Source organism: Bubalus kerabau, chromosome 16 (genome assembly GCF_029407905.1).
Source record: "Bubalus kerabau isolate K-KA32 ecotype Philippines breed swamp buffalo chromosome 16, PCC_UOA_SB_1v2, whole genome shotgun sequence".
Lineage (NCBI taxonomy): Eukaryota > Metazoa > Chordata > Mammalia > Artiodactyla > Bovidae > Bubalus > Bubalus kerabau.
The window spans coordinates 8,867,763-8,880,484 of NC_073639.1; the positions used below are offsets into that span (position 1 = coordinate 8,867,763).

Below are 12,722 nucleotides of genomic sequence, written 5' to 3' on the forward strand. Positions count from 1 at the left end.
GGATGCTGGAAGATGAGCTCCCTAGGTCGGAAGGTGTCCAATATGCTACTGGGGAAGAGCGGAGGACAATTTCTAACAGCTACGGTAAGAATGAAGCGCCGAGGCCAAAGCCAGAATGATGCTCAGATGTGGATGTGTCTGGTGGTGAAAGTAAAGTCTGATGCTGTAAAGAACAATATTGGATAGGAACATGGAATGTTAGGTCCATGAATCAATGTAAATTGGATGTGGACAAGCAGGAGATGTAAAGTCTGAACATCAACATCTTGGGCATCAGTGAACTAAAATGGATGTAAATAGCAGAATTTAATTCAGATAAACATTATATCTACTACTGTGGACGAGAATTCATTATAAGAAACGGAGTAGCCCTCACAGTCAACAGAAGAGCCTGAAATACAGTACTGGGGTGCAATCTCAAAAACAACAGAATGATCATGGTTCGTTTCCAAGGAAACCATTCAACATCACAGAAAGGCAAGTCTATGCCCCAACCACTGATAGTGAAGACTGGTATGACCTAAATCAAATCCCTTGATTATATACTGGAGGTGACAAATAGATTCAAGGGATTAGATCTGATAGATAGCGTGTCTGAAGAACTATGGACTGAGGTTTATAATACTATACAGGAGACAGTGACCAAAACCATCCCAAAGAAAAAGAAATAGAAATGCAAGAAGGCAAAGTGGTTGTCTGAGGAGAGTTTATAAACAGCTGAGGAAAGAAAGAGAATTGAAAGATAAGGGAGAAAGGGAAAGATACACCCAAATGAATGCAGAGTTCCAGAGAACAGCAAGGAGAGATAAGAACGTCTTCTTAAATGAACAATGCAAAGAAATAAGAGGAAAACCATAAAATGGAAAAGACTAGAAATCTTTTCAAGAAAACTGGAGATATCAAGGGAACATTTCATACAAGGACAGATCCTTACCATTTTTGTCTTTTATCATGTCTAACAGAAGTAGAAGAAATTAAAAAGAGGTGGCAAGAATACACAGAAGAACTATACAAGAAAGGTCTTAATGACCTAGATAACCATGATGGTGTGGTCACTCACCTAGAGCTGGATATCCTTAAGTGTGAAGCCAAGTGGGCCTTAGGAAACGTTACTATGAACAAAGCTAGTGAAGGTGATGGAATTCCAGTCGAGCTATTTCAAATCTTAAAAGATGATGCTGTGAAAGTGTTGCACTCAATATGCCAGCAAACTTGGAAAACTGAGCAGTGGCCACAGGACTGGAGGTCAGTTTTCATTCCAATCCCAAAGAAGGGAAATGCAAAAGAATGTTCAAACTACCGCACAATTGTACTCATCTCGCATGCTAGCTAGTTTATGCTCAAATTACTTTAAGCTAGGCTTCAGCAGTATATGAACTGAGAAGTTCCAGATGTACAAGCTGGGTTTAGAAAAGGCAGAGCAACCAGAGATCAAATTGCCAACATTCATTGGATTGTGGAGAAAGCAAAGGAGCTCCAGAAAAACATCTACTTCTGTTTCACTGACTACACTTAACCCCCTGACTGTGGGGATCACAACAAACTGTGTAAAATTCTTAAAGTGATGGGAATACCAGACCACCTTACCTGTCTCCTGAGAAACCTGTATGTGGTTCAAGAAGCAATAGTTAGAACCGGACATGGAACAGTGGCCTGGTTCAGAATTGGGAAAAGAGTAAGGCTATATATTACCTTATTTATTTAACTTCGATGCAGAGTACATCATGTGAAATGCCAGACTGGATGAATCACAAGTTGGAATCAAGACTGCCAGGAGAAATATCAACAACTTCAGATATGCATATGAGATCACTCAAACGGCACAAAGTGAAGAAGAACTACAGAGATTCTTAATGAGGGTGAAAAAGTAGAGTGAAAAAGTTGGCTTGAAACTCAACATTCAAAAACCTAAGAGCATGGCATCCAGTCCCATCACTTCATGGCAAACAGAAGGAGAGTAAGTGAAAACAGTGATAGACTTGATTTTCTTGGACAACAAAATCTCTATGGATGGTGACTGCAGCTAAGAGATTAAAAGATGCTTGCTCCTTGGAAGGAAAGCTACGACAAACCTAGACAGTGTATTAAAAGCAGAGGCATCACTTTGCCAACAAAGATCTATATAGTCAAGCCTATGGTCTTTCCAGTAGTCATGTATGGATGTGAGAGATGGACTATAAAGAAAGCTGAAAGCCGAAGAATGGATGCTCTCGAACTGTGGCGCCGGAGAAGACTCTTGAGAGTCCCTTGGACAACAAGGAGATCCAACCAGTTAATCCTAAAGGAATTAAGTCCTGAATATTCACTGGAAGGACTATGCTGAGGCTCCAATCCTTTGGTCACCTGATGGGAAGAGCTAACTCACTAGAAAAGACCCTGATGTTGGGAAAGATTGAAGGCAAAAGGAGAAGAGGGTGGCAGAGGATGAGACAGTCAGACAGCATCACTGACTCAATGGACATGAATTAGAGCAAATTCTGGGAGACAGTGGAGGACAGAGGAGCCTGGTGTGCTACAGTCCATGGGGTTGCAAAGAGCCGGACACGACTCAGAAACTGAACAATAACAACAATGGCCTTGAATACTGAGGACCTGAATATGCTCAGGTTTTTTTTTTTTTTAAAGGACTTCATATCTGTAAAAGAAAGGTAATAAAAGTACTACTAACTAAGACTGAGCACTAGATGAGCTAACACACATGTAAGCAACTCAGAGCTGTACCTGATGTATAGTAAGTCCCCAATTGGTGCTAAGTATTATAATCAATAGACTCTATTCAATGTAGCATCACTGATAACACTGCTGTACTTCCCCAGACCCTATACTCTGATCGTCTCTTGCCATACTGTGGGGATTTTTTTCTGGGTCACACCTTCTAAAGCTCTCACTTAAAGAGACAGGCAGAGATGAAGAAGAGACAGAAATACCTGAATATAAATTCCACTTCCATCTTTTGTTTTTCATGATTTTATAAAAACTACCTAACCATCCTGGCCTCCATTTCCTCCTCTATAAAATCAGGATAACATTTCTTCCAGTGTTATTAGAGAAATTACATGATATAATGGCTAAAAAGCACTCCGCCCATCACACTGAAATTGTGGATACTCAGTAATAACAGCTGCTATAACTCAGCTTCCTAAATATTAGTTTCATTCTTCTTTTTGTCTAGTGACTCAGTTAGAATTGAATCTCAATATTTATCTCAATATTGTCATCTCTAGCCAAACTTTCTTTGTCCAAGATTCTATATTACTAACAAATAATTTAATGCTCTAAATGATCTAACTTCTCAAGTTATTCGTCTGTAGGGGATTTTCGTAGAAAAGGGATTTCTACATCTTTTGGTTCCAGGTGAGGAAAAAAAGACATAAAAGGAGTAATTTAAGATATCATTAGATGGGACTTCCCGGGTGGTCCAGTGATTATGAGTCCAACTTGCAATTCAGAGGACATAGGTCCTATCCTTGGTCCAGGAAGATCTCACATGTGGCAGAGCAACTAAGCCCATTTGCCACAACCAGTGAGCCCGCAGGCTGCATCTACTGAAGCCTGTGCACTCCAGGGCCCATACTCCCAGTGAGAGAAGCCAGCACACCACAGCTGCAGAGTAGGCCCTGCTTGCTGCAACTAGAGAAAACCCACATGCAGCAACAGAGAGCCAGCCAAAAAAAAGACAGCATAAGAAATGAATAATGCTTTCTATACACAGAAAAATAATTTCATTCTAAAATTCATAACTTATACTAATGAAAAAGTGTATCACAAATTAAGTCAAGTAAGTATTGTTTAGGACATTCAGAGACTAGGTAAGAGATTTTCAACATGCTGTGCTAAGTTGCCTCAGTTGTGTCTGACTCTGCAAACCTATGGACCACAGCCTGCCATGCTCCTTTGTCCAGGGGGTTTCCCAGGCAAGAATACTGGAGACGGTTGCCACTTTCTCCTCCAGGGGATATTCCTGACCCAGGGATTGAACCTGTGTCTTCTGCATTGGCAGGCAAGTTCTTTACCACTAACGCCACCCGGGAAGCCCCAAGATTTTCAACAGGTGCCTGAATTTACTTTTTACCCACACCCAGTTATTTACATGATTATATATGATTCTTTCTAGGCTCAAGAAGGCCGAGTACTCTTCTTCTTTTCCTCTAACCAAGTTTCCTTTCCCTGAAACCTCCAGCAGACATTTTCTTTGGATCAGTATTTTGACAAAAGTCAGCTGAGCCTTCTTGAAATAAAAGAATACCACAAGATTCCAATTTTATTAGAGATCAACAAATTAGAAATGTAACAAATCGCCTCTTAGAACACTCCTATTGCCATTTTCACCCCTCTCCCCTCTCCGAGAGTTATTTCAAATAATCTTACATGGAGTTCTAGTGATTTTAAACTCAGGTCAGCAAATGCATCTCCAAGTTGCCTTTGGGTATGCACCATCTGGAAAAGCTGGGTCGATAGGGTCTGAGCCAGTTTTAGAATATTTTCGTATTTTTTCTTGTTATCTCTTAATATATCAATCTGAGCTTCAAGTTCAAGGTCCACAGTTCTTGATCCACGGCCCAGCTTCTCAGAGATAATTTGTCGAGTGCACTAAAAGTAGAAAGATGTATTTTGTTTAGGAAAAAAAAAAAAGAACAAAAGATAAAAGCAGTAATCCAAAGTGCAAACACTGAAGCAAAGGGTATATACCATTTCTGGCTTCAAACAAGCTAGCCTAACAAACTGCAAACTTTCAGTCCCCTTTAGACGTTCATCAGGACTCAGAAAGTAAATTTACCAATCATGCTTATTAACTATTACTAATCAGAGAGATTTTCAAAACTTACCTAGCTCATTTGTATACTGCCAGATGAGTTCTCTCATGTAATCATATTTCAAGCTTTGTGCATTTTGGTAGATGATTTAAAACAACTGACATACTTAGCATTGATTTAAGAATACTGGACTATTAATATAGGAACAATAAGAATACCAAAACTCTACTTTCTTATTAGTTTCAAATGCTTTTTTCCCTTCTAGCTTTCCCTTAAATAGTTGTGTGTGTGTGTGTGTGTGTGTGTGTGTGTGAACAGGAAGAATGAAGGGAAGAAAGGAAGGAGAAATAAGAAAGGGGGTGGAGAGGAGGGAAGGGAGAAGGCCAGAGAAGGAAGTAGACATTAGAGATTTCTGAATTCTTCTTCTATTTTTGCCTAGATAAAATAGTATTAAACTATGTTACTCTATTCTACGGTATTCTATTTCTGTTCCAGAAATGATACAAGAGCTTACAGTTTTCAATTCACTACTCAACAATATATTATAAGAGCAACCATATAGGGCATTAATATAATCATTATCATTTAAAGTTAAAAATATTATAAAAAGTAGTAAATAAGCACTGAAATTTTTAAAATTTGCAAATATGTTATTTTATCATATCTTTTAAAGTTTGGTTACAGAATTAGTATTTGTTGTAGAAGTGAAAATAATGAATGAAATAAAAATGAATGTCCTCTTCCTTTAATTTGACTGGATAGTAGAAAACTATTAAGACTTCCCTTTAAACCTATATAATCACATACATAATATTTTTAAAGTAAACATGAGACTATGCTATACATCATATCCAAGCATTTTTTAAGAACAAATATCTTGAAACTTTTCCTTTTTTTAAGAACAAATATCTTGAAACTTTTCCTTGTCAACACATATAAAACTATTATTGCGTCCAACTCTTAGTGACCCCATGGACTGTAGCCTACCCCGCTCCTCCGTCCATGGGATTTTCCAGGCAAGAGTACTGGAGTGGGGTGCCATTTCCTTCTCCAGGGAATCTTCCCAACCCAGAGATCGAACCTGGGTCTCCCGCACTGTAGGCAGATGCTTTACCATCTGAGCCACCAGGGAAGTCTATTTATCCTTTTAATGGTAACATATATGCTACTTACATTTTTCTATTTAAATAGAAATGAATTCCCTGACACTCTCTATTATCATCAATTAAGGATCTTTACAAATAAACTTTTTTAAATAAAAGAGTTCTTTTAAAAACAAAAAAGTAGAGAAATTAACTCTATAGAAAGGGATAGGAAGATGAAAGGCCAAACTCATAGAAGGGATAAAACTGTTTCTATGGAAAACACACAAACACTCTTTGGGGATGAAAAACACATAAAGAGAACATTTAACCTCAGACTTTGTGATTTTAATGAGAGAAACATCAGCAAGTAATATTTGAAATGGTAACAAGATCAAGATATACCACTCATTTCCACTTTTCTTCCACACAAGGATTTTCCCTATGCAACAGAATATTATCAGAGGCATTTACCTACTCTTAAGCCAAAGCATGTGGTACTTTCCATAGCTATCCAGATATAATAGTCTGTTGAAAACCAAGAAGCCAGAATTCATTGAAGGAACTTGGCAGACTGGGCAAAATGAAAGAAATGTCTACTTTTGTCTGAGTGGTCATTATTTTTACAGAAATAATGGTGATAAGCAGACAGTAAGGTCAAAGGTTTAATGAGGAAATTTTTTTTTTGTTTCCAGGAAGCTATGGCAATGGGAAAAGTAAGGCAAGAGTATAAGGCATCAAATCTGGACACCTTAAACAAGTTTTGAAACTGAACTTCAGAGCTTATATTCCAATACAGATAACTAACCGCTCTCACGGAAATCTAAGTAATCTGGAGGTGAGAATGCTACAGACAGCCTCTGTGGGGCTTTGTAAAGAAAGCTGCAGTGAGAAAACATAAAGTGCGAGGCATTTCCCCACTCATCAGGGTCCCAGAGCAAGTTTCTCATAGGATCACAGAAAAACAGAATTTTATTTAAGTTGCTTCCTAGTAAATACTGAAATTGAAGTGCAAAATCAAAGGTATATATTACATACCTTCAGTATATATTATAAAGCAAGTTTAAAAGAGAAGACAATTAAAAATTCTCAGTTCTTTACCCTTCTCCAAAGTCCCTGAAAATGCAGATGACTTACCATGATCTGTGGTCCTGTCCAGCTTTCCATATAAATTAATGATTTATTTTGAGGATAAAAGGACAAATGGAGTAAAGTTAAACAGGCAGGAAAAAGCAAAAGTAAATTATTGCTCTACAGAGATTTCCTACTTGGGAGAGGACAAAATAATGATAAATAGCGTATAAAATACCATGAATCACCACCGCACAGGTCATGAATTTACAAGATAATCACTGGATACTATTAGTATTTAAATAGCACCAAGAGCTTAGAATAAAACAATTAGGTACAAGGAAAAGAATAAGCTAATGGCAGCAAAAGACAGATACTATGTTAAGAAAGTTGTTAAGACTAAAGGATAGGGAAGAAGGGAGCCTAAAAGTAAATATCAGAACCTGAACAGTGGAAACAGATAAACTAGTAAATAAATAATGTGGTAAGAAAGCCAGGAATGAAAGTTTAAAAGATACTGGCTTTAAGCCAATAAATATTAATTTGCTAAAGGTATGAATACTAGTGGCAAGTTCTTAAAACATTTTTAAAAAGAATTTAATGTTTGGAAGAGACATTAAATAGGTCTGAATGCTAAAACTGAGATTATTCTTTAAAAAACAAGACAGACTTCTACAAGTACCCTATATTCTATATTTGCAAAATACAAAAATGAACAAAAATGACAAATCAGGGTTTATTATTCACACTGATTCCTGCAGATGAGAGAAAATAAGAAAATAAATTTTGGATTCAAACTGGAATAAAATCAGGTAGATTAAAATAATATTTAAGAAAATAGGTTCAAGGGCTAAACTTAAAATCACTTCTCTTACATATTTGGTTTTAATCACCAGACTAACCTTGGAGCCAATATTAGCACTTCCTTTATTAAACACCAATAAGAAGTGCTAATATCCTCTTTGAGTAAAAGCTTTAAAGTGTCTGCCAGACAACAGAAACAGAAGAAATTAAAAACAAAAATCATGAAGAAACTGAAGTCCATGAAAGAGAATCAAAGTCACAGCCAGAATCAAATTCCTCAGAGTACGATGGATGATACGCACAAATCAGAATCAACACTTGAAGGATTATCCTAATGACAATGAATGTCCTATGTCGGCTCATAATTTGGACTAAAAAGGTCAAAAAGACAGAAGAACACAGTTGTATGTCAGTCCAGACACACTGAGCTACAAACTCCATAAAATCATGTAAGCTAGGACTTTCTCTCTTTTGACTTAGATTGAGATACACAAATTATTCTGATGAAAAAAATTTTTCAGTTAAAAATAAAATGATCACTGAAAGAATGATAACTCCTTCACATAGTACTGTGCCATGTGTATACATTATGAAGTCTGGTTATTTTCAATAACAGAAAATCTGAATGTGGTACAGTACTGCAGAAAAAAAGTGAAAGTGTTAGTTGCTTAGTCGTGTCCGATTCCTTGCGACCCTGTAGACTCCTACGGACCACCAGGCTCCTCTGTCCATGAATTCTCCAGGCAAGAATACTGGAGTGGGTAGCCATTCCCTTCTTCAGGGGATCTTTCTGACCTAGGGACCAAACCTGGGTCTCCTGCATTGCAGAAGGATTCTTTACCATCTGAGCAACCTGGGAAGCCCCATGTTAAGGTAGAGATAACTATAAACTAGTAAGGATTCAACTCTGATTACTGTAGAAGTAAAAGAAGAAAAGAATAGTTGATAAACACACACATACAGGGAAAAAAAAAAAGATAAGCAACAGGAAAACACAACTGACACAAGAGAGGAAGGCCAAAATGACAAAAAATTAAACTTGATAATTTGTCAAATTAGGATTATTAGGATTTGGCTCAAAAATAAGACCTGTATTCTTTAGGCTCAAAATGTGTGGCTAAATTTCAGGAATAAATGAACAAAGGAATGACTGAATAAATGAATTTAATAAATAAATAAGTGAGACTGAATCTGGTATGAAAGATAAACAAGTGAAACGAAAGGGAGTATGAAGGGGAATTTCAGGCAGCGGGCAAACACAGAACAAGCTGCAGAGTGTGAGAAAGCACAGCTGGTTTAGGAAATCTCTGGATAAGCAGGTATGGATCACGAGATCTGCGGGTGGAAGAGAGGAGCAGCAGGATAAAAACGGAAAGGTAGATGGATTGCGAGGGAAGGATTTAAGCAAACTGAACCACGTCAGGCAGAGCAGAATCTGTAGGATGAGACAATTTGTTGAGAAGCTACTACAGTAATGTAAGAGAGTAATCACATGGCTGTGAAGGCTAAGATGGAGACAAGGATAAAGTCAAATAATATTAAAGAGGCAGAGTCCATTTAATAATTAACTGGGCATGTGGAATCAGTGAGAAGATAAAGTAGACATCTGAACGTTTGGATGAACTGCTCTGATATGAAGGAGTACAAAAGAAAAAACAGTATTCATGGAATGAGAGCATCCACATCCTTGAGAACAAAAGGGGCAATGGGCAAACAGAATATCCTGAATGAGAACAGTTCAGCAGGCATCAAGTTTTGATGGTTACCACTGGCATTTCTCAGTTCTACACTGACATGAGCTACATGACATGGAAAGTTTCATGCAGCAGTTTCAGGGCACTTTTATCCTCTTAAGAAAACCTGTACTTTTGTGGAAAATTGCAGATCATACTTTAAAAATACCAACTGAAAAAATAAATGCACTTCTGTATTGCTCTTTAGAAGACACATCAGAGACTCCTGTATAAAAATACAGACAATTCCTGATTTACAGACCACTAGGCCCACTACCAATTCACAAACAGAGCGAGCGTTAACGCTGATGCTCTAAATAGAACTGTTAGGGTTTTCATCCACTTAACTATTCTACGAATTCTACTGTCTCATCCCTGTTAAGATTCAAAGGTACTAAGTGAATTTGGGGTTTGAGCTATCTATTTGTAACACATTAAATATAGCTGTATTGCTTTAGAGTAAATTTTGCTTATTTACTTTAGGAGAATGTAAGAAAACTAATCAATACTTACTCTGAAGCAATACACTTAACAACAATAAACTTTGAAATCCAACTCATATACTGTCTGTATAGTTTAGTGCTTGGTTATTACAGTAAGATCAGAGAATTTCAAACTTTGGAAAACTAGTACACCTCTCGGCATTTTCAAAAAGGTGGAGGTTGTGCCAAACATATCTATGGCAGTTCTACAGCTAAATGTGCTCCCAGACAACGTATTTCTTCTTTAATTATGTACTATCTGTCAATTAATAAGCACTTTAGTAGCTCTTTTTAGAACTCAACCTACTGACTTCTAAAACTACATTTATGCAAAGATCAGTAAGACAAAGTATTTTTAATTGTATATTTATGTTGAAAGAGCATTATACTCTCCTACACATTTATATAATTGCAAAATAATAATTTGAGTAACATTCAAATGAAATTCTTAGAGCTACTTGGGGTGGAAATATTAAAAAAAATTACAAACCTTGTAGGTATTTAGACTCCATTTTCTAACAAGTTCTAACTTTTCCATGGCAGGATTTTTAGTTTCATCTGCTAGAATAACTGGACCACTTTTTGTCTGTGTTCTCTGGCCACCTGTAACATCAGAACAAAAGATAAAAATGCAAACCACACAGACAAGTAGAAAGAAAACAAAACACTGATGCAGTTCAAATCAAACTACTTATGCATTTAAAGAAATAAGAAGGTTCCCACAAAGTAAAGGACTAGGACTTCTTGGAATCATTTTAAGGATGATTTCCTGATACTGTAAAAAAAAACTTCTTTGGTTTGTCCATCTTCTTTAAAAAAAAAAAATGCTGCAATAGGCCTTCTTCTCTAAACTGCTACTTACTTCAAGGAAAATAAAATTTCCACAATTTATCTTATAACCTAATGATTCTTAAAAAATTGTCATTAAAAATCTGAAAGGCTCACACTCTTCACAGTGATCTCCTTTCATTATACTACACAGAAGACAGCAACAACACAATGTTACCAAAATTTTGGAGGGTTTAAAAATACTATAACTTTAGATAGTCATCAAAAATATCTTACTGTAGTATAAGAGGTTTTGTTAAACAAGACCTTCATTGTGCCTCATTTTTTCCTCAAGAAAGCCAGCACTTCCCCCAAAGCCATAATTAATACAGGCAGTATAAAGCCCTGATAATGCATTACTTCAACAATTAAGAAATTATGACATAACAGCAACTCCACAACTATACAGTTCCTCACAGTAAAATATTTTTTACAGAAGAACATGTTTAGTAACATTTATGATGCTAACAACTTGGGATAGAAACATAATTTTAAAATAACAATTTTTAAAAAAGACAAGAGAAAACATTTTATAAAATGGTTTTAAAAGGTTAGAGTCAGCAAAAATTTCTTCTCTCACCCCTGTAGCCAGGCCAGGCTTTACCACAGTTTTACCATAATCTAAGGAGAACAGTATATAAAATCAAATGCATTTAAGAATTTACAAAATTCTCACATAAAGTATAAAATATTAACATTTCATGTAAATTTGCCTTTTTTTTATAGTCAGCAATATTAAAGTGAAAAGCAAATCCAATGCAAAGAAATAGGTTTTTCCCAGTACTTTTCACTTGGCATAACTGGAAAATTACATAGTATTTTGAAGCAATTTGACAACTAGTTGTTAAGTCCAAGTTGAAAAAAGGAAGACACAACCTTTTCCACTTGATTCATTCCAAATAATGAACAACCCAACTGTTGAAAGTCCTTTTTTATTTAACTGAAAACAGATGGCAGAGCTGCAAAGCCAAGAGTTTAGGATCAAATAAGTAAAGCAACATTTTCCAGAGCAAAGAAAAGAAAGGTAGATTAAAAATGAATCAAACTTTAATGTGTTTTTTCTCGTAAAGTTAATTAAATTTCATGTTTGAGATTGTGCCTAATAAACTTTGAAAAGCCAGAAAGGTAAGTAAGCTATGGCTAGAGAGATCACTTTCCTTATTGTTAAAAAAAAAAAAAAAAAAACAGCTACCAAAAAAGCCAGAATAACACACCTAAGAACATAAAGCAAGCGATAGGAAACTGAGTGAGTTAGTTTAGCTTCAGCGGTAGCAAGAAGGGCTTTATCCGATCAGTGCAGTGAATACCTGCAGGAACAATTAAATCACTTCCTTGTTGAGTCAGTCGACTAGCTGCCACCCTGCTAGGAGACAGAACAGATGGCAGAGGTGGTGCTGGGGAACCTGAAAAGGGCAGACATTTCACTGTGAAAATGCTTCTCTTCCTCCACACAATATACATTTTGAATATAGCTGTACTGACATTTCCTTTAAAATATTTAAAAAAAGGATTAAAAGCTGGGAACTAATAGACTTGCTTCCATGCAGAAATGGATGAGTAACAAATGGATGCTACCAGGATGAGCTCTTACATAAACTTTTCTTAGAAGTATTAAAACCAAACAAAACACATAACTGTAAGAAGAGACTTGGTAAGATCATGTTTAATCAGTACTCTACCTGGACTTGGCTGTTTTCAAATCAATTAAAAGTATGTGATTAAAGGACACAGCTGAATGGTTTTAAAGCTTAACTCAACATTTTAGAACTTGCTACTCTAACATAGGGAGGGAAGCTCTTCAAGTAGAAAGCCAAAGGCATGTAACACTTGTATCAAATTTATCATTAACATTCACAGAAATGTGAATGAATCACCCTTCACAGAAATTATAGCCAAAAATTTCAAATCATAAATCAAGTATCACCTAGTACAGATTACTGCTACTCATAGTATGGATGCAAGGGGTTT

At 36.3% G+C, this 12,722-nt stretch overlaps 1 protein-coding gene across 16 annotated transcripts in view; it reads right to left on the bottom strand.

Annotated features, from left to right (window-relative positions):
* ARFIP1 (ADP ribosylation factor interacting protein 1) overlaps positions 1 to 12,722 on the bottom strand; it is a 135,685-nt gene that overhangs the window by 44,765 nt on the left and 78,198 nt on the right. For 9 of the 16 annotated variants that reach the window (XM_055550669.1, XM_055550672.1, XM_055550678.1 and 6 more), the window contains 3 exons: positions 12,062 to 12,157; positions 10,417 to 10,529; positions 4,369 to 4,590 (listed from right to left, as the gene is read on the bottom strand). In XM_055550669.1, coding sequence (XP_055406644.1) covers positions 4,369 to 4,590; positions 10,417 to 10,529; positions 12,062 to 12,157 — 431 coding nt within the window. Of the gene's footprint in view, positions 1 to 4,368; positions 4,591 to 10,416; positions 10,530 to 11,968; positions 12,158 to 12,345; positions 12,438 to 12,722 lie in introns of those variants that run through there. The other 7 variants (XM_055550671.1, XM_055550668.1, XM_055550680.1 and 4 more) reach the window with 6 other exon arrangements.